The sequence below is a fragment of the Dermacentor andersoni genome, chromosome 7 (genome assembly GCF_023375885.2).
Source record: "Dermacentor andersoni chromosome 7, qqDerAnde1_hic_scaffold, whole genome shotgun sequence".
Classification (NCBI taxonomy): domain Eukaryota; kingdom Metazoa; phylum Arthropoda; class Arachnida; order Ixodida; family Ixodidae; genus Dermacentor; species Dermacentor andersoni.
Genome location: NC_092820.1, coordinates 126,757,453 through 126,785,208, shown reverse-complemented (window position 1 = coordinate 126,785,208; position 27,756 = coordinate 126,757,453). Strand labels below are relative to the sequence as shown.

Genomic DNA, 27,756 nt, shown 5'->3' with positions numbered 1-27,756 from the left:
TCGAGCAGTTGCAATAAGAGTTTCAGAACCTCGTTACTCGGTACAGACGTTACTAAACAACAGAAAATACTTCACCAGGACCATAGCAAAATACTCTTTGTCGCTGATTTTTCTTTTCCATTTCAGAACTATTTCTTCGAAACGAAACTCAGCGGTGTTGATATGGATTACACTGGTGAGCTGGCACGTTTATTTTGCGATACTAACACAATCATCAAAGACGCATTCATAATCGTCTAAATATAGATTACTAGTTCTGAATCATAGTAGCGCTAATTAAATTTCAGGGCCCTGACTTTTAACAAGTGAAAAGACCAGGCGATCATGAAGATAATGATGATGATGATGATTAAAAGAACGATATCACTACTGTTATGCGAATAATATTCCTTGAGGTCCAGTACAACACGAATCCGTTAATGCCAAAAGCAAATGAAGTCGAAAAGGAAATATTTTCCCAACAGCTTGCAAACAATGCGGATTGAATACCTTGGAAGAAAGTACCCTTAAATTGCTCCCTTGCTGAGCGGAATCAGACCCGGTGTTCGACGCTTCAGTAATATCTGCGCCAAATGCATCGGGTATGCTCGGATTTCCAATTAACGTCCTTCAGTCCAACGCTTTAGGCTGTGTTCGAATGAAGGGTAAAGTAGACGGCTAAGCGGACAGCTGCCGTCTACTTTTTCAAATTCTCACGTCGACGTCAAAGTAGAAGGCTTCGAGAAGACAGCATCGGAGTCGAAAACGATGCAGGCTACTTGCGAGTCCAAACAATATGTCCGCTAACCAGGACGCTTGAAAACTCGACAGGAACGTTATCCGCGCACAAGAAAATGTAGATACGCTTTCCTATCCTCCTAATGCAAGTCACATAGCGTTTTATTGCGATAGCAATTATATGCACACTACAAGCGCATATCCGCTGTCGGCGTCGGCGTCGCCGTGAGGTTCAGTAGGAAGGCCTAGGGCGATAAAATCGATAAAGCGATAAAGTGAGTGCGAGTGAAAGCGGGCGAGAATGTGCCAGCGATCACGGCTATATCTTGAGCTCGAAAGGAAGGAAAGCGGGGAGGAAGAGCGCCGTATTTCATCTCGCGCGGCTTAGTAGGGTGGGCGCATTCTACACCGCACGGTTGCGAGTGCGCGCGCAGGCCGCTCGGCCTTGAAAACCATCTGCGACGCGGACAAGGTCCATCGTCGGTACGGAGAGGGGAGGGGGGTATCGTTTTACTCCAGGCAGCGCGGGTGGCAAGGCGCGCCGAGTGGGACCACTCTATCCCGAGAGCAATCAACGACAACGACAGAGTCCGCTATGCGCTGTGTTTTTGCTGTTACATTGGCGCTGATGCGAGAGGGAGCGCTAAGGTCGATTCGGCCGCTGCTGCCGCCGCGCTTCCTAACAGCAGCGTTTCGACAGCGGGTTTGCGAGGTTGTCGAGTGAGATGCTTGCTTTTCGCTTGTGCGCGCGTGAGAACCATGCTTGTTAATTTAGCTAGTATGCCTATTTTACAAGCTTAAACGGCTGATGAAACTACCGTGCTTTCTTCGTATAGCCATCCACCAATTTGCTATCGCAATAGATGCTTCGGTTTTCGAACGAGACTGTGACATTTTTTATAGTTTCGCAGGGGGAAAGACTTCAAATACAGAAAGAATGTGTCCTTTTCTCACCTTTTTTTTTTTTTTGTCGCCGTGAGGTGGCCTCGCTTCGCAGAAGCTTCTTCCATATGTCTTACACACGGTAGGAAATGTGTTGCATTACTTTGCCTCGTCCGGTGGGCTCAACGGGACGAGCGTCTGGTTAACCTCCCTGTCTTTCCTCTCTTGTATTGTCAATTCCTCTCCTCTATGGCCTATTGTTTCTTCTGTCTTGAACCCTCGCTGTCTCTCTTTGGCTATCTGCGTAATTTCCGATACTCGCCGGAATTGGAGCGCGCCATTAGTGGGCCGCGCCTTACAGGCACTTGGTATGTGCTTCCCTTTAATGCACCCCTCGCCAACTTGGCTAACTGAATATGCGTCACTGAGTGGGGGGCAAGTGAGGAAACAATTCGGAGCTTCCTCAGGCCACTCTGTTGCACAGCTTGCGCAGAAAGAAGCGTCACAGCACCTGGTTACACAAGTCATAAAAGCCGTCAAGTTCGGTGCAGCCTCGTTGCATTTGCCGCAACTGGACAATTGCTGCGGAAGTTACGAAATCGACGCTCACGCGTGATCACTGTCTAATCACATTTCTTCCATGTCCGAAGCGCAACTTCCGGTACTGGTTTACCTTCGTTCGCCTTTCGTCCGGAGACTGAGCCAATCATACCCCAATTACACGCACAGAAAGGCCGCAAATAGTACTGTCATGGCTCGCTGACAGCGTAGCAAGTCAGGACGTACACTATCGCGTACTGTACGGCAGCAAAAACAAAGACCCGCTCAAGGATTCTTGCCATGCATGAAATCTTTTGTGCTTACGTAACGTCTCGTTTAGGTAAGCTCACAAGGTAGCTCGTGGTGTCGCGAATAGCGCCGCGGCTCACACTCTTGCCAGTACACCATCGAAAACCTTTTCTGTATACCTTCAGGGGCACCTACGCTCTCGCACCACAGCAGACGCTTCGAAAAGAGCTATAATAGGAGGCGAAGAGCGGCGAAGTCAGCTGTAAACTTTAGCTTGCGGTTGGGTGAAAGCCATTTCCATCAACGCCCTTATATCGGTGAGGGACGTCTCTGCACCGATGACCATGTAAACGGCCGAGAGAGCGAAAGAAAGCTATTCACGCTAAATAAAGAGAAGAAAACATATAAAACTGCTTCTGTGGGATTTTCTTGCTAAAGAAAGTATTCATATAAGATATATTTCCCGAGTAAAAAAAAGCAATTTCTGGTGACTCTAAAAACGTTAAAAATATTTCCTTAAGTTGTGCTAATATGGGCTGCAGCATTGAGTTTGTTCTTCTGATTGCTTAACAAGAATTGCGGAAGGGAAGTTGTGGCTGCAGGTCCAACGAGCACTTTAATATCTACATGAGGCGAAGGTTTTGGTGAAGCGGTTAATAAATATGCAATATACTCGCTCATTTTGTTTCGGCCTCACTTGCGTAAAAAATAGAAAGAAAAAATACTTGCGTGCGTGCCTGTCCTCCCGCGCACTCGTACTACGCAACATGACAGCCCTTACCCTGCCTGATATGTCTGATTTTTTCTTCCTTATTTTGAACCTACCGCTCAGGGGCCGTATAACGTAAACCTATTCCAATATGTTTTTATTCCAATTTCCGGACGTCAACATTTCGTAACCGCCCACGCAAGCATCGGGCGGTCACCCAGAGTGTTGTCTGAACAGACCAATCAAATGCTCCCCTTATTCATAGGGGGTCGCTTTTTTCTGCTTGAGAAGCGAATAACCTTGCCTGCACTGACCGGCTTGGTTTATCTAATTGGCTCAAGAGGCGAGGAGCATGCTCAAGTGGAGAGGGATTCGATGGGGCCGAGCCAGCGCACTGAATATCGATAACCGCATGAAGAGGGTGGTGCCGGCGTGTGCGATTGGTCCGCTTTTTGTTACTTAGCTTGCAGTGGCTCGTCGACAATCGCGATGGCATGCAACCGAAGCTTAAGAATGGGGCTAAAACGGATGCTCAGCAAAGAAGAGTTGGCAGAACGAGGTCGTAAACGTGCTGAAAGTTCTCGAAAACGTGACATGGCCACGCAACAAGTTTTATTACACGCAAATAAACCTATGCTCTCCGGCAGGTGCGAGTAGCAAGTGCAGGAGCGATCAGCGGCAGCCACCTTTACTCCTTTCAGAATGGTGCTATCCAAAGAAAATTCAGTTTTGTTCGGAATGTTAATGTGTGTTTAACGCGTACGCGTCACTTTGACGCAGAATGGTTTTGCGGTTTTGTGACGTCGCGTCAGAGGCAGGCTAAGTGGGTGCAGCCGGAAAACTTTTGACCAATAGCCGAGGGTTAATGACAAAAAGGCCTCGAATCACAAATAACTATTTTTGTTTTGTTCGGTCAAATTGTGCGTAATCACTGTGTACACGTCACATCAGATGGGGAGCTATTGCGGTTTTCGTGACGTCGCGTGACAGAGAGGTGAAGTAGGGGTGGTCGGAAAACCTTTTTGACCAATTGCGGTGGGCAGATTGCAGAACTGGAATAGAAAAGTTTGGACTAGTTTTAGGTTATAGAGCCCCAGTACACTTCCAATGCCCCGTTGTGGGTACGTGCCATAGTACGAAAATCGTCATCATCATTATCAGTGCACGGCGATCATATAGCAAAGAAGTAGTTAGAAATTACATAGAAGTATACTAGCAGATGTGATTTAATGATTAGGAAAATAGCCGTAAAAACGCTGGAAAGGTTTGCTTTATGGAATGAATTGTGCTATTGATAAACTAAGCTTGTTTCAGTGGTGATATTTGGGTATCGTTTGTTTTGTCACTGAGTAACTCCCTAGTGAATGACGCAAGCAGCCAGGGAGACTACACAGGCTGTAAAGGCTGCAGTGCTGCTCTGCTTGCTAGCTAGGGGGTCGTAAATCAACATCACCACCCAACCAGCCGGCAGCCAGAATCAGAAAAAATATATGGTGGGATTCGCAAAGGTAGTTTTGCCTTGAAGTCGCCTTGATGCTGTTGTGAACCATTGTGGTATCGCAACTAACCTCGATGGCACTAACCAGACTTGCGCACAGTACGAGACAGTGACCCGGTTTAAACCGCAAGGTGAGATAAACCTTGACGTGTCTATAGTTCAAGAAACCCTTAAATGCGCGATCCCATATTGTACAGCTTCGGAAGAGTTTGTATTGTTGTTTTTATGCAGCAACGGCTAAGGCAGACAGAAATTTCGATCGGATGTGCTAAATTTGTTTTTGGTTGACTGGCCATGACTTTTACAACTGAAGTGTATTTCGAAGTGAGTGCCCCACACCACGCGTGCTGCTTCACAAAGGCGTGTTCACTCATGAACTGTCTTGAATGCTATTGATCTGAAGGAACAGAAATTGAAATCGATTAAAGCACATTTTCATCCACACTCATAGGCAATCCTACTGGTTTTTCGATCACAAGTTACTACTCGTGAAATCCGTTGCCCGGCCAAGAGTAGTGCACATACTGGGATAGGTTTCTAAAGATAGGGCCAGAATAGATAACGTACAGTGACTATCTTTAGCGTCCCTTCATGTGGTGAAGTAGCGTGAGGGTTTTCTCACCTCAATCAGAATGTCTGCTAACAAACTCCTAACATGAAATAATGTGTCTTTCCGGTGCAGATGCAAGGCTCTGGATTTATTGTCCTGAGGAAAAGTACATCCTGACATCAGTTCACTTTTACGATCTAAGTGGACCAGATCCAAACAATAAAGTAAGTTAGAAAAAATTAGTTCGGCTAAGTACTATAGAAAGGTTACGTACGCTGTTGGCCACTGTTCGTCAGCACTTCTGTCTCCGTCGGCTGACAGACTTGCGCGAACGAGCTAATTCGGGCCAGACATAGGGCTCCATGCAGTTCAGCTGTGATGTGCTAATGCGGCATCTGCCAAATGTTATTAGTGTAGCGGATAACGTCTATCAGGCTTGCATGTAACGAATTACACAAACTTAAATACATGAACAATTACATATGTGCTATTCTTGTGACTGATCGATTACTGTCTTTACTGAGCAACTATCACGCTAATTCAATTACATTTTTGTGAGCAGTAAAATCCACATAACGCGTTATTATACCGACAAAATGCGCTTGTTATAGGAAACGCTGCTTTGCGTACTTGAATTTGGCGGGGGCAATTGACGAAAGACTGCGTCAGTGTCACGCGGACGGCCATGCTCAGACACGATTAAAAGCTGTGTGCTTAGTAATTCTTTCATGATAAACCACCGCCATGGGTGGGCAGTGGGCTTGAACTGTCGAGCAGTGGCTCGATAGTGACAGCCACTTGTGACCTCCAAAGGTGGAAGTCACCTGGTGACGATTATTCGAGCTTGTCAGTACCCGTACAGTGGGAGCGCATTCACCAAGATCCGGCAACAATACAGAGACGTGCTTCTTAAAGAACCTAATTGCCTGCATCTTGGCACTCAGTAACGACAAGCTTGTGCACTAGCTTCTATTGTGTTACAACGCAACACTCCCGCGTGCGCATAAGGGGAGTTAACAATGCCACTGGTGGAGTCTTGGCAAGAGAGAATATGACGGACGAAAAATTAGAAAAGGAATTCTTAGTGAATTGGAACAACATCTGAGGGCTTGTAATGGACGTACCAATAAAGCTGTGCTAGCTCGTTATATATACAGGATCTGTGCAACGTAGTGAAGGTTGCGAGGACAGTAATGGAACTACATTTTGTAATGACGTAATTACAACTGTAGTAGACTACGTTGTTTTTCTGTAACGAGCAAACGTTTCGTTATGATGAAAATGTACCCGCCGTGGTTGCTCAGTGGCTATGGTGTTGGGCTGCTGAGCACGAGGTCGCGGGATTGAATCCCGGCCACGGCGGCCGCATTTCGGTGGGGGCGAAATGCGAAAACACCCGTGTACTTAGATTTAGGTGCACGTTAAAGAACTCCAGATGGTCGAAATTTCCGGAGTCCTCCACTACGGTGTGCCTCATAATCAGAAAGTGGTTTTGGCACGTAAAACCCCATAATTTAATGATGAAAATGTCTCGTGATATACTGATCTACTTCAATGCTGAGAACATCAGACACGAAGAATACTGAGGGCAACCCACCGATACCTTTCTCACATATTACAGTACACTTATTACTGTAGTTACGACACTGATTTGCAGTAAAATGTTTCGCGCCCTCAAGGGTTCTGGCTTTTGCCATGGCTAACAATCTTACCGGCATAGTGTGCAATAAAATTGTTCAACGGAACCGAAAAGTCAGGCGGAGACCACTTCAATATGAATATTCTTGATATTATTACAATTAGCACTGAAGCAATGCAGTGACAGACCGTATTGCTACCGCAGATGTGCGTTGTGTATGAGGTGTGTGGAACCACATTCTTCTGACTTACTCGTCAACAGGTCGCGTCATTCGACGGCACTGCCACGAAGTGTGTGCGAATAGATATTCAGGAAAATTTCTCTGAATGGATGTGACGCGGGTTCGATACCGTTAAAGCAGTGTAGAAATATCATGCTACAGTTTTGATATCGAACAAGGTTTGGCATTCTAAATGGCCCAGAGTTACCCAAGTTGGCGACAAAGAGGTTCGTTCAAAAGCTGCACACAGTCAGGGGCGCACACCCAGTGTCACAAGCTGACATATAAAGAAGCCTTATTGAAGCGCGGCGCATCTCAGTGGATCACACCCCGGCGACCCAAGTAGTTGTTCAAGATGTTCACTGAAAAGCTTCGCATACCCATAGGCACATACCGATTGCTCCAAGTTGGCGTGAAAAAGGTTTATTAAAGATCGCGTACATACTTTGTGTCACGTATACGGTTCCGCATCCTCAGTCACTTATATCGGCGTCAAAGAGGTCCGTTGGAGGGCGGTGCATAGGTACGCATACCACATACTATCTCACTCAATTAGATTCGGCTGTTGCTTTTGAACTCTGTTCATTCAGCCCAGCAGCCCAATGCTTTAACCATGGGACCATGGCCTGCCCAGTAGTCCAGGTTGGTGGCAGAATTTTCGAGCACAATGTGGCCGGCATTGTGGTGGGTGGCATGGTGCGTAAATTGAAATTACGCCATCTGACGACAATCATGTGGTCGGCACGTGATAAGCGTGGGTTGGGCAGCGTCTTATGTGTATCGGTTCTCTTCTTCCTAGTGGTGACGTACTTGCCATTGACTGGTGGCTTGTCAGCGGGCGAGCTCGATAACTCGGTCGGCGGCGGTAGCGCTTCAAGGGCTCCTTGCTACGCGGCCGCCATGGTAGAATTCTTCATGTCTGTTGCTCACAATTTTCTTCTCGCTGGCCCCTTGAAGAGCCGTGTGCGCGATCGTTGGTGTGCCGTGCGCTCGCGAAGCTCGGCGAGCGCACGGCACACACGGACGCCCCCTCCGCAACCACAGGCAAGATGGTTTGTGCCCTGAGCCTACCACAAGGCTTAAGGCTCGCTCACACGTCGTCGGTGCAAAAGGTGTCGTAAAATTCTCAAAAGGCGGTCCTTACAGGCGAGACTGACATTCGCAGATGCAACACACTTAGCTGAATCCGATGTGCATGGTTTGGATCACGTGTCCAGGTTTGTGACACTACGCATAGGCGAAGTTGTCAGAGCTAGATGCGGACACGTCCACACTGACCGGCGACTACAGCCAGCCGGTACTTACACTGGCTAACTGCCCTGTCCTTCCTCCCCTTTTGTCTCTCTCTCCTATGAATTACGAAGGAAAAAGCATTAATGTTTATTTGAAAGCCGCTGAGCCGTCCTTCGAGCTACGAACTCCTTGCGGGAAAGCTCATGCGTTGATACGCTCGCCATGCTTTCATTTGGCCTTACCGAGGCGCTGTTGGAATGCAGGCCAGAGCTTGCGCGGACAAGGAAGGCACAGACAACACAAGCTTCCGAGGGCGAGAGTGAGGGTGACGTGCTGTCGCGGCCCTGCCCATTCACCCAAAAGCGCGGCAGCAGGTTGTGACCTACGCCTGCTCTGCTCGGTCGAGGCCCTACCCAGCAAGCGCGAGCCAGCGCCAAGAGGGCGCCTTGACGCCGCAGGCAATAGAAAGTTAGGTGCCGCTTCGCTCCTACTGACGATTTTCGCTCAAGAGCCACTTAACACTTTAGCAGAAAAAATATATTTTTTCTTTCAATACATGCTCACGTACGACCCACTAGCAGACCTCGCGGAAGCGCGTTTTCAGCGTTAGATTGCACAGCCTCTCCACTGAAAAGCGTAAGAGAGAAGCCTGCCGCCTACATGCCTTATACATGAGCGTTTTGGCGCTCGCAGTCCGGTATTATATTTCTCATAGCGATCACCGGATAAATGCTACTAAGTATGTTACCACTTGGTCTGTGTGTGCTGATTTTACTCAAACCCCCATAATGGGCCCGTGCAACATTGTTAAAAAGTCGTTTAAAGTTTCCGCAGTGCAGCGCCGATATAAACCTGCGTCGCCGGAGTTCCTGAAGCTCCCCAGCCCGACCCTTTTGTGCACCGGCCGACAAATGCACGCGGGCTGCGAGGCGAGAATTGTCAAAGCTCGCGCGCACCAACGCACCATGCATAGCAGAGGCCGCGCGTGAATATCTTTGAGGCACAGCGGCATCGAGCAGCACGCCGACTGGGAGGCACCAGAGAGAGTAACCCTGGTGCATACAGGTCTCCTACATGACACGTTTTTGAGCTGGCGATACTGTGTGCCCGCAAAGGTGATGTTTCTGTACTTCTTCAATGATAATCACCGTAACGTCGACATTCATCGTGAGATGACTTCTCTCGGAATTATTGTGCCATTCTTTTGCTGAGCCAAACCTGACGACACAGAAACTGCAAAAATCAGGGAACAGCTAACGCAATACCTGCATCAAATGAATATTAATGGCGATCACCCTCAAACTCTCCTCGTGTCAGACATTTTAGTGTGCACCAGGTGGTCAAAGTTAATATAGTTTTCAACTGCAGGCTTTTTCAATGCCCATGTAGGTTAAGTACGCTGTCGTGTACAGAATTTTTTTTCACAACCACATGTTCAAGGGTGTTGGAACTGGCACAAGCATGCACCCTTGGTAGGAAATTTTCCTCTATGTAATTTATTATTAGCGGAAATTCCTATCTAAACAAATTCATAGGAACTAAACTACATAATAAGGCGTCCTGTTCTGCCGAAATTTGTAGCAGTGGATTAATTCAAGCTTTAAAATGTTCATTTAGGTATACACGATGCTTAAGGACAGGGCAGGGCATGACTGCCCTTAGCACTCCCTTGTGGCGATTCAAGGAACCAGTGTTCCGAATAGTTCAGTAAGCTCTGGTTTTATTTCATGGTGCATATATTACTGACTTACTATCATACTCGTACGTGTATTATGTAATGTGATGACGAAATGTGTCATATATGTGCTTATGGTGCAATTAAAAGTACCTGCAGTCACGCGCAACGTACTGTGAGCTAGAAAGGACATGACACGGCAAGTTATTAGACAAATCTAAAAAAAGCTTAAAAACGCGAACTCCTAAACATAGTGGGTTAGGAAAATTGCAGGCGCTCATTTATACGAACTCTGTTAGTAGAATTATGTTCTCAAATTTCCTCTCACCCTCACCAGCTCCCATGTCTACATGTACCAGGCTGCGCTAAGAAACATGGTGCACCGGTACCTCACCGGCAATGCGTCGACAATCCCGCTATACTAATATATTGAAACAATCCGTAATCATTTTTCAATTCAACATTGCTGCCGATTCCTTCTAGTAGCTTCAAAATGCGTCCACATTCGCTTTAGCTGACTCGATCGAGCGACTTGCACGAACCTATACAGGTAAGGTCTCTACCGTCTACCGTTGACAGCCGGGGTTGTAGGGAGAGACAGAGTCGTTCACGTACTAATGTGCCATACTATGCCGACAACCATGCCTCCATGGCCAACACGTAGAAGCAGTCGTAGTTTGCCCAGTCGTATCTTAGGGTAAAAAACAATACAATGAACGTTGTCAGACTGGTCTCTGCAGACTGCGTTGGTATGGCGATTAGCGTTAAAAATATCACCGCCGATTAGAAACTGCCCGCTAGGGGGCTAAGCAGTGCTGTCGCACTTCGCATGGGCTCCTGCATTTTTTGGCAATTTTCCGGACACCTGCTTTTATTCATCGAAAACTGCGGCGTCGACTGAATCGGCACGGAAGTGGTACTGGAGGATATCAAGTTTATGAGCGGCACGGGGAATTACCGTCATTTTTTGCTGTTTGAAGAGTTCACGCCACGCTAACGGAGCTAACCCTTCAAGGCTAAGCGGCCAGCCGAACTCTCGTGACCCGTGACCCGCGGAGTGTGTCCCGTGGCTCGTGAGCGCTCGTGAGCCGCCACTCGCTCTCTTCGAGAGCGACTCCGCGCTGCCGCTGAGTACCAATGACTGACGCATCCGACGCAGCAAGAAGTGCACGAGAACTGAACCAGGAAAACAACAGCATTGAAATGCAGGTGGATACGATACAAGAGCAGCAACAACTGGAAGCGGAGTGGACGTATGACGAGAGCAGCGGAAAAGCGATAAGAATCCAGAAAAATGGCACACATGGGAGAGGAGAGGCAAGACGGATCAGGTGCATAAAAAACCCAAAGCCGAGGAAGCAGATCAACTACGAGCGCAGCGAGCCGGAGCAACAATACCTATTGCAGGAACCATGCCACATTATAGAAAACCGAGACTTCCGCCTTTGCCAGTGGACGACACGAAGATCACCTAGAGATCTAAGGCGGGATTACAACTCTCCAATTGGACATTGGTGGCAGTGACACATGCCATCGGCCGAGCTCGCAAGTTGTCCCAAAAAGACTTCTATGACAACATCGGGATTCAAGTGCAACATGCCGAGATTATGATAATCGCAAGTACACCAAACAAAGACATAGCTTACGATATGCTCCTCAAGATCACCAGCATCCAGCTTGGAGGGTCCTTTTACGAAGTTAAAGAACATGTCAGGACACCAGAGGGCATTAGCAAAGGCGTAACGTACAACATGCCGCCAGGAACGAGCAAAGAAGAACAATTACAAGGGCTACGAGTATCTGCAAGATACACGGTTCTCGCAGCACGCATGATGGGAAGATTGTCAACAGCACTCATCTACTTCGACGGACCGCACGTCCCATACAACATCATATATAAATGCTGTGACTACCGTGGCAAACCATACAGGAAATCCGTTTCAATACTGCAGAACCTGCTGAGAACTAGGGCACCGGCAAGATATCTGCCCGAAACCCCTTATCAACTTCGTCTACATATGCGGGATGAAAAATCAACTGGAAGAACGTGACTGCCAACCCAGTTGTAAAATCTGTCTACAACCCCATGAGAGAGCAGGAAAGGGGGGCCGACATAAACTGAAACCAAATCCACCACCGTACAAGATAAGACTGCAATGGGAAAACAAGTTCCAAGAGCAGCAACGCAGATGGAACTCAAATTCAGACTCAGACTTCCCGGCACTATCCTTATCAAGCAGAACCTCACTAAACTCTCCACGCAAATCCAGAAGTGACTCCAAATCAACAGGTGGTCAAGCAAACGATCGACCCCGGTCAAGATCACGGTCTGGATCCCGTGCACGCAACCCACAAAAGCGAGTCACGTATACAGACGCTGCAGGAGGAAACAGACGAGCACAAGATCCCACGGAAACCAACGAGATCTGCGAGCACAACTCCAAAATCAGCAAGCCCTCATCGACGAGCTCATAGAAAGGGGCAAAGAACAAAACACCGCAAATCAAGCCTCGATACCTCAAGGAATGCCAAACATCCCACCACCCCTTAGAGAAGAGAGAATCAAGGCAATTGTAACAATGCAGGTGTGGAAGCAGATACAGGAGGCCATGACCACTGTTGCAAAGGAGATAACAACAACTCCAGCAACACATCACCGCTCAGCTGGCCCCTATCCATGCTACCCTCCAAGACCTCAGCAGCTTCATGTCCTATGTCAAGCAGAACCAGGTAACGAAAGCCACTGGAGAAAAGCTACTCAACAACACCGACAGGGCTCGCAAGAAAGCACGTAAAGACCTCCACAATACAGCCAGACCGAAATCCATGGCCCGGGGCGAAGAGAGTAATATCGAACAAAATGGCGAGTAATACCAAGAAGATATTACCACAACTCCCAATGAAGCTGTGGCAATGGAACTGTCGCTCTATCCGAACCAAAAGAGCAAACCTGCAAGAACTGACCAAACTGGAACAACCAGATATCATCACTATCCAAGAAACTTATCACATGAATCTGCGCATACAGTGATATGATACACATACTGGATCTCAGAGAACAGCCATCCTGACGAAGAAAAATCTCACCACGCAAGATCACACAATCCAGGGAACAACCGTAGAACACACCCTAGTGGAAGTGCTGCCTGAGAAGAAGACACACCAAAGACTATACGTACTATGCTTATATAGTCCACCAAGGGGTCCGTTATCCGACTTTGTAAACTTCATCACGCAAGCCAGAAGACTATCTAAAGGCTATAAAGTCGCAATAAGGGGGGATTTTAATGCCCCCCACACAGCATGGGGTTACCCGCACACGAACAAGAAAGGAGCGCGAGTGCACGATTCGGCGCCACAGATTCACCTCACCCTCTGGAATTATCCTAAACTAACAACTCAAATAGGCAACAGTGTGTCCAGGGATACAAATCCCGACCTCACCTTTACAATAGGAATATCCAAGGCGGAATGCACCCGACTGGAAGAAAACCTCGGCAGCGACCACCACATCCTTCAGCTTGAAATCGTGCACCGTAAGAAGCTGAGCAGAACCGGAACGGCAAGGCTGACGGATTGGAAGGGCTTTCAAGAACATGACATAGAAGAAAACATCGAAAATATTGAAGAGTGGCGCACCGGAGTGGTCAAGACGGCGGAAAAGCACACTAAAGTCATCCAACTCACGATGGACACGCCGGCCGTAGAGTCTCACCTCCTACATCTTTCGGATGCCAGAAGAGGACTACTGAGACGGTGGAAAAAGATGAAACTTAACCGCAAACTGCAGAAACGGATCGCTCACATGACAAAGTAAGCAGAAGAATACGGAGATCAATTCTAATGTCAGAACTGGCATAAGCTGTGCGACCAACTTCAAGGCACACTCAGCACGAAGAAGACCAGGCATATATTGCGAGCCCTTCTAGCCACCACCGAAACCAAGACCCAGCAAAGACGTGACGTCAAGAAAATCATTAACTCCCATCCAGGAACTGAGAAACAAATTCTGGAAGAAATCAAGCGTAAACTTTTCGGAGACATCGCCCCCAAGTTTACCGATCCCCGACCGTACAAAGGCGAACCAAATCTCATCCTCGACAGCCCTTTCACGCTTCCTGAACTCCATGCCACCCTTGCCAAATTGACCCGTAACACATCACCAGGAAATGACAAGGTGACCAACAAGATCCTATGAAACCTCCCAGACAAGGCCCTAAATGGACTTCTCGACTACATGAATAACTGCTGGGAAAAAGGTTAGCTCCTAGCAGAATGGAAGCACGCAGAAGTCATTATGACCCCAAACACAACAAGCCACTACAAAACAGCAACCTACGGCCCATCTCCCTTACTTCCTGCGCTGGAAAGCTTCACGAACACATGGTTCACGATCGCCTTTCCACATACCTCGAAGACTCAGGACCCATTCCCGACACAATGTTTGGCTTCCGACAGCTCCTCCCAGCACAAGATATACTACTACAGTTCAAGGAAGACCTCTTCGACTACCTAGAACGCCACAAAAAGTTCTCTATTTTAACAATAGACGTAAAAGGAGCCTTCGATAATGTGAAACATGAAGCAATCTCCCAAAATCTCCAACACACAATATGCGGAATCCGTACCTAGCCATACGTGCACGACTTTCTCAAATATCGCACGGCTACGGTGTGTATCGGCAACATCCGAAGCGACAAGTTCGAAATGCCCAACAAAGGAACTCCGTAAGGGTAAGTCATTTCACCTTTGCTGTTCAATTTCGCCATGATTACGCTCCCACAACAACTCGAAGGAATCGAAGATTTTATCCATGCAATATACGCTGACGATATACCGTTATGGACAAAAGCGTACACGACCGGCCAACAGCAAACTACCCTCCAAGAGGCAAACGATCAGATAGAACCGACCTCTCAAAATGCGGTCTCCAGTGCGCCCCTGAAAAATCGGAGCTACGTATACTCAAGGCAAGGACCCGTGGAAGACTACCCGCCTACGTCGCTCCAGATCCCAGCGTCAGACTCAATGGAATCGATATCCCTCAAGTTGGCTCCCTCCGCGTCCGTGGCCTCACAATACATAAAAATGGTTCTGGCGCAGCTACATTTCCGAAGCTTCAGAAGACCTTAACACAAGTAACCCATCTCATTCGGCGAATAACCACCCAAAGAAGAGGCCTTAAAGAGCAAGAAACCGTCCAGTTTATCCAAGCACTCCTTATAAGCCGGATCACATATGGCACCCCGTATCTACTCCTCAAGAAAGCTGAAATTGAAAAACTCAACATCATCATTAGAAAAGCAATCAAGGGCGCACTAGGACTCCCCAGTACGACCTCAACCACGACACTCCTCAAACTTGGCCTCCATAACCCCCTGGGAAGAAATGAGTGAAGCGCACAGAGCCAGCCAGCTGGAACGCCTTAAGCTGACTCAAACAGGCAGAGCAGTACTTCGCAAACTCGCATATAGTGAAAACCTCATAGCAGACTCAGACGCGAAAGCCAGATTGCCGCCACTTCTTCGTGACTCTATCTCAGTTGCTCCAATACCTCGCAACATGCATGCAACATACCACAAAGACAGAAGACAAGCAAAAGTTAGAGCGCTTAGCAAGAAATGCTCAAAGAACCTCAATACGAGATATACAGATGCGGCCAAATACACAGGTAGAAGAGCATACGCAATTACCGTGACCAACAACCAAGGGAAGGAGCTAATTTCTGCCACCGTACCGGCCAGGAATTCAGAAATGGCGGAGGAAGTGGCCATCGTCCTCGGCATCGCCACATGCATAGACACAGCAATCATCTTGAGCGACTCGCAAACGGCATGTAGAAACCTACGAATTGGCCGAATTTCTGCCGCAGCAGTGAAGATTCTGAAAGAAATAACAAGACGCTAAGAACTACCCGAAACCAACGTCACATGGAACCCAGGTCACGAACACCTGGCACGAAACGAAGCAGCACATGCTGTCGCCCGAAAGCATACCAGCCGGGATTTCTTTCCGCACGGTCTCCGGAACGCGACGAGGGTGGAAGACATTCCCATCAACTACGCCGTAATATTGCAACATTACCGACTGGAAAGAAGACAATATCCTCTACCACTTCTAGAATTTAGCAAGGAAGAAGCCACCGCCCTCCGCAGACTACAAACGAATATGTATGTCCATGGAATTATCATGCACCGAATGCACCCCACCAAATTCTCATACCTATGCCGATATTGTGATGTACCAGACACCCTCGAACACATGGTGTTAGTGTGCCCACGCCGTGAGAAAAACAGTTAAGATGATGCCTCCGAACCGCTACAAGTGATCGAAGAAACGTGGGAGGCAATGTTAAAGGCACAGAGCCTGAAAGTTCAGCGAAGTCTGGCGGACCGGGCCCGGGGTGCGGCATTACCCAACGGCTTTCTGGACTAAGAGAGCCGGCCACCTAGGGCGAAGAAAGAACACCTTTTCGGTGTTTCTTACACTAAACGGTTTCCCTCCTCGTCCGGCGATTACGATACTCCCTAATGCAAAATTTGAGCATAGCTCTACACATGTTCGGTGGGAGGTGGGAGGCGATCAGTGGGAAACCACCACTTGTTCTGTTCGGAACGGGGAAGTCACCGGCTCTTCCGAGAATTAAAAAAAAATAGAAGGACATGTGTTGTTCGGCATATTAATGTACCTTCAGTGCGTATACATCGCTTCGACGTGGTGAGTTTTTTTTTTTTCAGTTTTGTGACGTCGCTGGACGGACAGGTGAGGTGGGGGCAGCCCGAAAATTTTTGATCAATAGTGGAGGGCTAATGGCAAAAGTGACGTATCATCGGCAAGGTCTATTTTCTTTCTTTTTCTCCGTCTAATCACGCATAATCAGTCAGTACACGTCATGTCAAATGCGGAATTTACGTTCTTTTCGTGGCGTCACGTGATAGGAAGGCAATGTGAGGGTGACCTGGAAAAATGTTTAACTAATTGTAGAGGGCTAGCGGCAGAATTCTAATAGAAACATATTCGAATAGGTTTACGTTATAGCCGCCCTGGATACATGGCTAGACACATTGTAAACTGCGGGTTGTGGCTATGGGCATGAGGGCGCATATTAAATAGTTCTAGCCAAGACAAGTGCGTCTTTTTGTCATATTCGATGAATAATGCAACTTTCCATGTTAATATTTTCGTAACCTTCCAATTTAACCGATTCGTTTTCTATTCGCCCTACGCTCAAGACTGTTCATACAAGACACCCAAACGCCCACAGTCACTATGACATAGCGCGACCTGTCATTACCATGCTTCGATAACCACTTTCTAGGAGCTCGTTAGGACAACTTAAACGAATGTTTTTCTCCAGTAATCGCAAAGGGACACTGAAGGCAAACACTAAGTCTAAGTTTAAATATTATTACAGAAACCTCGCAGCGCTTGTTTCATGCCAAGGAAAAGACTTTAGTTACGAAAAATTTACATCAAAAGTGTCCGAATGCGTTCGTCGGAATTCATATGTCCCGCCACCCAACCAGGGAGTGGGACGTTCTATACGCCATCACCACCGTCTGCTGCAGTCGGTGAGTAATACAACGCCCGACAGACGGCGGCACGTTTTTTTGCTGAAAACGTAAACCGAGCCAAGGCAAAGCGGTTGCAGTTGCAGCTGCTTTTGGTCAAGTAGGGTGGAACGTTCGGGCATCCTGCGACATCGCATGGACGCGGAATTCTATGCCTTTTTTAGCTTGCGCGAGTTTCACGAGCCAGGAAGAACCAGCACAGCACTACGCAATAACGGAACTACTGAAACTCGAAAGCAGGGTTGGCGCAGAGTCGAGCGAGAATGATACCTTTCGATAGCCAGCATAATTGACAAGGGAGATGTCAAGAACTTTTTTGTTCTAGAAATACGAAATGTGACCGGACAAGTAGCATCTCCCATCTTTTTCTGATGCAGTAGAATGATGTTTTTATAACGAGTGGCTGAGTAGTAGTGTCGGAATTTAAACCAGGATTGCCTTTGCCATTGGGCAATCCTGGGTATATGAATTTCCTAGGGGAACCTCAAATCGTGTTCTGCATTTACCTGAATTTAGGAATTATTAAGGCTCTGTTCGGGATAACATTAAAGCCTTAGAGATTCTCGAGCGTAGACCTATCACTTTTGCTTTGCTTAATGTTTGCTTTAGTGTCCTTTCAATTTAGTTATCCTATTGGCTACATTTGCCTGGCACTTGCGCCTGCACTTACGATCATCGAAGTGAATGCACTGATACAAAAGAGATACAACGCTTTGGAACTGCTAATACACTTAGGGTGGCGGTATGTAGTTGTTGGAAAATCACATCTTTTACACTGTTTTAGCGCAGGCACAACGATGTGAACGTAAAAAAGACCCTAATGAATGAATGAATGAATGAATGAATGAATGAATGAATGAATGAATGAATATTTTATTCGTCCCACTCAATGTGCGGGACTCAGAATATGTGCTGTTGAATGTACTTTGTATGTGCGTATCGTGGTATCGTAACCTTGACAAATATACTTGGGGAAGGCTCTTCTGTGCGCTCCATAATCAGCGGATGTGCTTTTATAAGTTTCACTGCTGTGCATTTCAGTACTGTGGCCAAGCCTATAAGGAACATTTGATATTATGGAACGCACATATGTATTCCGGTCAGGCTCAGGTTTTCATAAACCGGGCGGCGCAGGATCTTACTTGCACCGAAGGGGCAGCGGGGGTCTCAAAGATGGAGCCTGGGTCGTCCATGGATTGTGGTCGCCGATTGAGGAGCAGCGGGCTGTAAGAGGAGCGGGAGGGGCGTGTTTTTGCATGCACTCATCGCTTGGCTAGGTTTATGCATATGGGGCGCGCGGAAGCCTCAGTGACCCCCCCCCCCCTCTTTCTCTTAAGCCACTGACCAGTCGGGTACCAATTTTCGTGTCCCCGTTGCTCCTTCGGTGTGACGGGGGCCACGTCAAAGCATGCAAAACTAGGACACGTTCTGTACCATTAGTACTTGCGCAAATTACCACCTCTTCAGCACGATATGCTGTATATGCTTCTTTGCACAGCACTGCTCTAGAGCGGCAAAGCCAACATTGAAAGCCCAAAATATCTTTGTTGATGTTATTACGCGGACACTTCTGGGACGACACGGGGCGGAGGAGTTGGTTTGTCACTGGATGATGTAGGCCGGGAAAGTCGTAGTGGTAGTAATGGTAGGAGGAAGTGGGGGAGTAGGAAAAGAATGGTGCAAGCTACAAACGGGTCTAGCCTTGCAGAGGCATGCCGGGACTTGCTCCGCCCTAGCATCTTTTTATTGCTTGCGGCTATAAACATGCATACGAATCAGCAGTTCATCGTTGCATGCAGTTTGTTCCATATCCAAAGAGGCAATTACCTGCATAACGTGAGTGCTAAATGGTGGAATTAAACTTCACCACTCGTTGAATAGAGGTAAGTCGTAGCGACCACTTCATGATTCGCATTTCTTATGTTTAATTAACGGAATTTGCATCGACAAATTTCAATGCGAAGGCACTTATGCGACAACAGAAGGAATACCTTATGTAACATTGTTGTGTACTGCCCAATGAGGTTTTTCACCTTAGCAAAAATGAAAATTTGGGTTGAGTTGGTACGTCAGCATGGCGAAGGTAATTTCATTCACTTTTATACTCATACTGTAAGCTGAAGCAATTCCTATGCAAACAATGTCGTATGAATTGCATGAGCGTACTTCATTGAGCATTATGGTAAATGTTTACAAAATTTTGCCGTAGCATTGACCGATTCACTCACACTCTTTCAGCACCGTTTTGAGTCTTTGGCGAAACAACAGGTACAGCTCAGCCCTGGTACCTTCACTTTCTGCATCGGCGTTCACACCGGAAAAGACCCGTAAGATAGAAATTTCTGCTGGAATTAATAGTTATTTTATTTTATTTTATTTTCCATTTAAAAGTGCAGAGAATGCATGGTGGTATGAAAAACGGCATCACCGATTTTGCTGCCACCAGTTCAGATGACACGCAAAAGCTTTTCATCAAGTGCAGAGAAGTTAGCTGGATGGCTTATGAGCTAAAGTCTATGTTAGTCCAATCACTTGGCCATGTACTTCAAACAGTTTGCACCCTTTAGAGGGCTGGTTTGCACAATGACTTGCAATGGTTCTTGCAATCTAAAGAGGTATGCTCCCCTTGGTATGTACTTCTGGTAGAAATCAGTATTTGCCATCATACTTGCTTGCATTTTCTTGAAAACTCTGCGCTCGCTAATTTCTTGTCGAGAATGTCATGTCACGCCGATAACGCGCATGTCTTTCGTGACCAGTGATTACCGGGCACGCATCGCTAAAGGAAAGCCAGCGTTTTAGGTTCTGGAACGAAGATACACCTCAAATGGTGTAACTATCTTTAGAGTCAACTCTTAGAGCTGCAAAAAAGAAAGAAATATTTTTCATGACGGCTAACTCAAACTACACCTGTGAAAACAGTTCCAATAATCAAATAGTTGAAAAGTTCTTTAATAATTTTAGGAACCTATTTTTTGCGCAGACATATCTGACGGAAGAGTTAGAAAGTGCAAGCATGAAATTATTTCATGCTGTGTGTTCTCGTTGTGTTGCTACGGCTAACGTCATGTGTGCTACCCATGAAAAGTAGTAAAAGGTTTTTTAACTCGTAAGCATGAATGATTGGTTCTCACCCCTTAAGGGCTAGGGTGAATGCAATGAGACAGACCAAGCACCCTTTGTACACCAATAAGGGCTTTGATGTTTACAGTGGGCTGGTAACTTACGCGTTCCATGAAAATTTGCAAAATCCACAAAAAACTTTTGCAGTATTACAGCACAGCGAAGTAAACGAGAAGAAAGGGAGTTAACCGAGGGGCCCGATTTTTATAAGTCATATCATAAGAAGCCAACAAACACTGAGAGCAAGGACAACATAGGGGAAATTACTTTTGTGTAATAAATGAAGTAAAGAAAATGTTTGCTTGATTTATTACGCACAAGCAATTTCCCTTAAATAGGCCTTGGCGTCAGTGTTTGTAGGTTTCCTAGGATAGCACAGCCAAGTAGACATTTTATTTCATGCAAGAGATGTTTCAGTGCATTGTGTGAAGTCTCTCTCTCTCTCTCTCTCTCTCTCTATAGATTCGGTGCAAAAACTGTCACGAATGAATTATTCACATATTTTAATGACAAGAAAAATAGAACTCCGCTTTGATGGGAGTGAAGGAGGCTACAGAACCAATTCGTTCACAAAATGTCGGAAGAGGAAAGAAGCACACGTATGAAGTACATTTTGCTTGAAAAAAAATGCTAGCGAAAAACGTCAGTAACTGAAATCGGATATTTTTTTTTTCTTTCACGCTGGAATAACACATGGGCAAAACGGAGCACAAGGGTAGTGGCGATGAGTCACGGAGAAGGAAGCGTAGTCCTCAACCTAAAAAAAAAGCGCAAGAGAACAACAACAGAAAACGTGCTTTCCACGGAAGCGGATGGGGAAAACACCTGGGTGATAATGGACAAGGATGACTATGCTAAGCAGGTCCACAGACCATTGTTTTTACTGTGCATTCTACCAAGCACTCACTTATGAAGCTACTGAAGATTTTAAACGTGAGCTCAAGGACAGGATCTAAGGAGCTAAGCGGTGAAAACACAGCGCACGCGAAACTATTAGCAGTCGGCGCACTATGTCCTGATCGCGGATCACAATGAAAATAGGCACCGCGAGGCCACGCCATACGCGACGGAATACGGCGCGCTTGCGCCCATCTTTTCTCCCTTGCGCGCGCAAGGTTTAGCCGCCGTCCTCGGCTCACGCTCGCACATTTTCGCTCGCGCATACAGCATACAGCGCACGGCTACGATGTTATTGCCTATGGACTTTATACGGAACGTCACAGCGACAACGAAAGCAAAAAATGCGCCTGGAGTGTCCATATATTTCCTATCGCAAAAAATATTTACGCCATACTTTGATCGAACCGGCATTAATTCCAAGCCGTGGCACAGGATTTATGACTTGAAACAAATCACATTACCAGGTCTATCCGGAAACTACAATTACACGGAAAGTAATGAGCACCGCGTCTAACGACTTTGTCCAAATTAAAGGAAACTTTAGCTATGACACAGCCAATGTGGCCTACCTTCTTGAATGTAATATCAGTAATCTACAGTATATTGGTCATTCAGAGGCACTTCTCAGGATACAATGCAATACCCGCCAGTTACACACAAAAACCCTTTTGAATTTCCCGGCAGCCAAACATGTCAACATTCATGGTAACTTTTTCAATGACTTAAAAGGGACAGTACTGGAATCATGCTTTCGCTCACACCACTCCCGGAAACCTCATCAATCGCGCCTTCTTTATAAGTTTATTGCCGCAGCCCGGGGTATTCATGAAAGCACCGGGAAACTCACGCGCTTGCATTTGGTTAGGACAGTGTTGTTATGGTCGCAAAGAAATTCCTTGTAATTCAAACAGTACGCATATTTTCTTGCTTCGTGCTGACCCGCTCCTATACTTTTCGTACTGTTTCGAGACGCTATTGTGTCGCATGTCCTCTTCGCACGGCATATCCTTATTTTAAGCGATGGCGATTCCTCGAGCCTGGGGAAAAAGCTTGCCTTAGGCGCGGCTCATCACAACCAGTCGGCGTAGAAAGGATGTATCATGCTTTCTATTCCCGCTTCTTCGAGGGCGAGCACAAGGCTTCCGCGGCTGCGTCTCATCGCAGCCACCCATCTGTTGTGCTCTTTCCATGTGGTATTCCCTCGTTTCGACAAAACTTTTATTGGCGGTGTTTATTTTTTTCGCTAACACTTTGTTTGGAACCGTGCGTCCTTCCCCTGCGTCTTTCCTCGTTCCGACACTTTGGGAACGAACGTGTTCTGTACTTTAGTAACGTCTGCGGTCGGGCTAGTTGGTAGATTCCTTATAGATATGGTTTTAGGCGTAAGAAATAAGACACCGACAACAGCTCAAAACACACGGACAATCTTCTTCACTCTTATGAAGGCCGCGGTAGCGGTTGGAACACTACTAAAATAATAGTAATTTGTTGCTTTCAAAATGTGAATATTCGGTTCACATTTATTTATATATATTGTTACGCGTGAGGAAAACAAAGACCGGTAAGCGTGCTTGTGGTCCCGAGGGGGAAATAAGGAAGAGGGCGACGCTGAGTTGATCTACAAGCTGGCCACTGTAACACTCACCTTCGCGACATAAAGGAAACAGTCTCATTCGCGCGTAACAAAGTGGTGGAGGTGCTGGGTGGCGCTCACAACAACGGAACCGTCACTGCTGCAGCTTCGTCGAAGCCATCGACTTGCCGCCCTCCCGCTATCAGCCGTGACCGTCTTCGACATGCCAGAATAAGGAGCCGCTCCGAGGGCAGCGCCTAGCAGTCCACTGCCATACTACCGAGTTCCACCCACCTTCGGAGGCAACGCGGGTGAAGACGCCGACGAGTGGCTCGTCCACTACAAACGAGTGAGCAAGTCCAACGGGTGCTACCTCGACGACGTCGTCATCTTTGGCCGCACCTTCAGCGAACACAACTCGCGTCTGGATATCGTCTTGAACTGCATCAGGAACGCTGGCCTGGTTTTAAACTCCAAGAAATGCCACTACGGAGACCGCCAAACCCTCATGCTTGGGTACCTCGTCGATAAGGATCGCATCCGTCCTGATGCGCAGAAAACAGCAGCCGCTGAAGCGTTCAGTGCACCGCGCTCTGTCAAAGAGCTGCGTAGTTTTGTGGGGCTTTGTTCCTATTTCCGCTTGTTTATACCTAAATTCGCCGACGTGGCATATCCGCTGACTGCCTTCTACGAAAGGACAGTCCCTTTGAGTGGACTCCGGAATGCGACTCTTCTTTTCGTCAGTTGAAGGTTCTGCTGACGTCACGACCGGTTCTTCAACACTTCAGTCCTTCAGCTCTGATGGAACTCCATTCGGATGCCAGTGGCACAGGTATTGGTGCCGTCCTAGTTCAATGCTACGGTTACCGCGAACACGTGATCGCATATGCAAGTCGCTCATTAAGTAGGCTCGAGCAGAATTACACTGTCACGGTACAAGAATGCCTCGGGGTAATATTTGCGGTTCAAATGTTTTGTTCTTACCTGTATGGACACCCCTTTATAGTTGTCACCGGCCACCACTCATTGTGTTGGCTTGCGAATCTTCGTGACCCTTGTGGCCGCCTTGCGCGCTGGACGCTCCGACTGCAAGAATACAGCTTCACCGTCTCTTATAAGAGCGGTCGACGACACGCTGATGCGGACTGCCTCTCGCGTATGCCACTTAGCACGCGAGACGACTTCGATCACCTCGTGGCTTCGGTATCGCCACGTTTTTTAGACTTCGACTGTTTCAAAGCTGAGCAGCGAAAAGACGCAAAATAACACCGCTCTTCACGCTACGACCGCCTCCACGACAGCAAACCGTTTCTGTGTACGCGAGGGACTCCTGTATAAGAAGAACTTTTCCAGCACTGGCGCACATTTTCTCCTAGTGGTACTGTAAAGCCTTCGCACAGCGATTCTCAGTGCTATGCATGACGACCCACGTCTGGGCATTTAGGTTCGGCGAGGACGCTCTACCAGATTCAGGAACGCTTTTATTGGCCTGGAATGCGACAGTCTGTTGAGACGTATGTGGCCAGCTGCAAGCAGTGTCAGCACCACAAACGGCCATCTATTGCTCCAGCTGGTCTCCTGCAGCCGATGTCGCTTACAAGCACGCGTTTCCAGCAAGTGGGCATTGACTTCGTGGGCCCATTTCTTAAATCAGCCAAGGGAAATCGTTGGACAGTTGTTTGCGTCGACTACTTCACACACTACTGCGAGACGGCGGCCGTGCCCTCAGCAACTGCCACTGACGTTTCATCATTCCTGCTGCATTATATCATCCTGCGACATGGTCCGCCTCGTGTGATCATCAGCGACCGCGGACGACAATTCACAGATGTCGTAGAGGTGCTGCTTCGTTTTTGTGAATCCAACTTGCGTCACTCGACATCATACCATCCACAAACGAATGGGCTTACGGAAAACACCAACCGAACAATTGTAAACATACTGTCCGTGTATGTTTCATCCGACCACAAGAAATGGGATGACGTACCGCCTTTTACCACGTACGCGTTAAAAACCGCCAAACACGAGACCACCGGCTACAGCCCTATCTTCCTGCTGTACACACGGCCACCCCGGTATACAATCGACAATGTTTTCCCTTTCGGTAGTCACGAAAACCCCACTGTCGCCGAGACTCTCCGCCTTGCGAAGAAGCTCGTCGTATTGCTCATTTGCCCACTTTGGTATCGCAGGACAGATCATAAACGCACTACGAAATTCGCCACCATCCGGTAACCTATCGCCCTGGTGATTTAGTCTGGCTGTGGACTCCAAAAAGCTTTTGGCCAGCTACGATGGACCGTTTGTTATCATCAACAGACTCAAGGAAGTCATCTATAACATAGCTCGCCTCACGGCGAGTGGTAGAAGAGCTGCCAAGATCCAAGTGGTCCATGTCGCCCGCTTGAAATTGCTCACCTCAAGAGAGAAGGGTTGACTCGCCCGGCGGGCTTCGTCTGCGACAAGAGGAATGTTACGCGTCACGAAAACGAACACCGGTGAACGTGCTTGCGGTCCCGAGGGGGAAAAGAGGAAGAGGATGACGCTGAGGTGATCAACCAGCTGGCCACTTTTGCGCTCACCTTCGCGACATGCAGTAAACGGTGCCCTTCTTCCGTAAGGGTGATAAACGGTCTCCTTCGCGCGTCATAAAATATATATATATATATATATATATATATATATATATATATATATATATATATATATATATATATATCAGTTTTCGTTAATTCGCACAGAGATTAGTAGTGGTTTTCAGGACATTTCAACTGCTGTTTTGCTGTCATCACGGACGGCATACATGCAGGCAGCCTGTCAATTCCGTTACTGTAGTTTGATGGCGAATGGAACCTTTACATGGTGACACCATGGACGCCGCCATGTTTGATCATGTGCTGGCGCGTCCATTAGTTGCCTCAGTTTTCTCCGTCTTTGCAATGAATACGAATGACTCCCATGACGCCCGCTGCGGATCAGCAAACCTGTGTTTTAGCGGATACTGCAAACGGTGAGTCTACGTAGGTAGCTAACACTAGGAGGTACCAGAGATAATTACGCCTTGCCCAATCGGTTCAAGTAGAGTATGAGGTATTTGTATTAGGAGCGGGGCTATGAATGTATTCCAAGCTGGCGAAACCTCTCCTTTAAGAATTAAATCTAGATTATGATGTATTTTGTTCTTCGCTTTATATTTGTAAATCCGTTTGCAGGAGCTGCTGTCATGTTTGTGACTCAGCAGTCTTGTTCCGTTTGGTCACTACCTGACAGTTTATTTTCTCGCTGTTATGAAATGAAACCATAATGAGGCTGGTTTCAGAAGCAGTAGCTGAAGGGGGGGGTAAGGTACCAAGACAGCCAGTAGGTAAGCTCTCCCAAGTAACAAAATGCCTATTAAAGCAAAGATAAATGGGAGAGGATAAAGAATTGGCAGATCAAAGCCTCTAACGCTTTCCTTTAGTATTGAATAAAATATTCACCAAGAAGATTTCCAATAAAATAATGGCAACACTTGACTTCAGTCAACAGAACACGCTAGCTTCAGGAAAAGATATTGTACAATGGATCACATCCATGTCATCAATCAAGTAATCAAGCAATCTGCAGAGTACAAACCACCTCTCTATACGGTTTTCAATGATTATGAAAAGGCATTTGATTCAGTAAAGATACAAGCAATTATAGAGGCATTACATAATCAAGGAGTACAGGAGGCGTACGTGAATATCTTGGCTAATATCCACAAATACTCTACAGCTACCTTGATTCTGCACAAGAAAAGTAGAAAGTTACCTATCAAGAAAGGGGTCAGGCAAGGAGACACAATCTCTTCAATGCTATTCATTTCAGGCTTCGAAGAAGTATTCAAGCTATTGAACTGGGATGGCTTAGAAGTGAGGATCAATGGCGAATGCCTCAGCAACCTTTGGTTTGCAGATGACATGTCATGTTCACTAACACTGGTTTCAGGACCTTAACAGAGAAAGCGTTACAGTGGGGTTGAAGACTAACATGCTGAAGACAAAGTTATTGGTCAATAGCCTGGCAAGGGAACAAGCGTTCAGGATAACTAGTCAGCCTCTAGAGTCTGTGATGGAGTACGTTTATCTAGGTAAATTACTTACAGGGATCATGAGAAGGAAATTTAGAGAAGAACAATGATGGATTGGACTTCACCCAGCACACATTGCCAGAGCCTCACTGATAACTTTCTTCTAAAATTGAAAAGAAAGGTGTACAATCACTGCATTCTATCAGTGCTTAATTAAAGTGCAGCAACTTGGAGTTTGAAAAACAGGCTCGAGAAAAAGCTAAGGACCGCGCAAAGACCGATGGAGAAATAAATGCTAGGCGTAACATGAAGAACCAGGAAGAGAGCGGGGTGGATCAGAAAGCAAACGGGTAGAGCCGATAATATAATTGACGTCAAGAGAAAAAAAATGGAGCTTTGCGGGCAATGTAATGTGTAGGGTGGATAACCGTTAGACCATCAGAGTCACAGAATGTGTGCCAAGAGAGGGAAGTGCAGTCGAGGACGGTAGAAAACTAGATGGGGTAATGAATTTAGGAACTCTGCAGGTACAAGTTGGAATGAGTTTGCCCAGGACACAAGTAACTAGAGATCACAGGGAGAGGCCGTGTTCCTTGCAGTGGACATAAATATATAATGATTATTAT

General features: G+C 46.9%; 1 protein-coding gene across 3 annotated transcripts in view; it reads left to right on the top strand.

Annotated features, from left to right (window-relative positions):
• LOC129385538 (uncharacterized) overlaps window positions 1-27,756 on the top strand; it is a 139,981-nt gene that overhangs the window by 98,254 nt on the left and 13,971 nt on the right. For all 3 annotated transcript variants that reach the window (XM_072289332.1, XM_072289329.1, XM_072289330.1), the window contains exons 4-6: window positions 127-175; window positions 5,278-5,369; window positions 19,722-19,810. In XM_072289332.1, coding sequence (XP_072145433.1) covers window positions 127-175; window positions 5,278-5,369; window positions 19,722-19,810 — 230 coding nt within the window. The remainder of the gene's footprint in view (window positions 1-126; window positions 176-5,277; window positions 5,370-19,721; window positions 19,811-27,756) is intronic.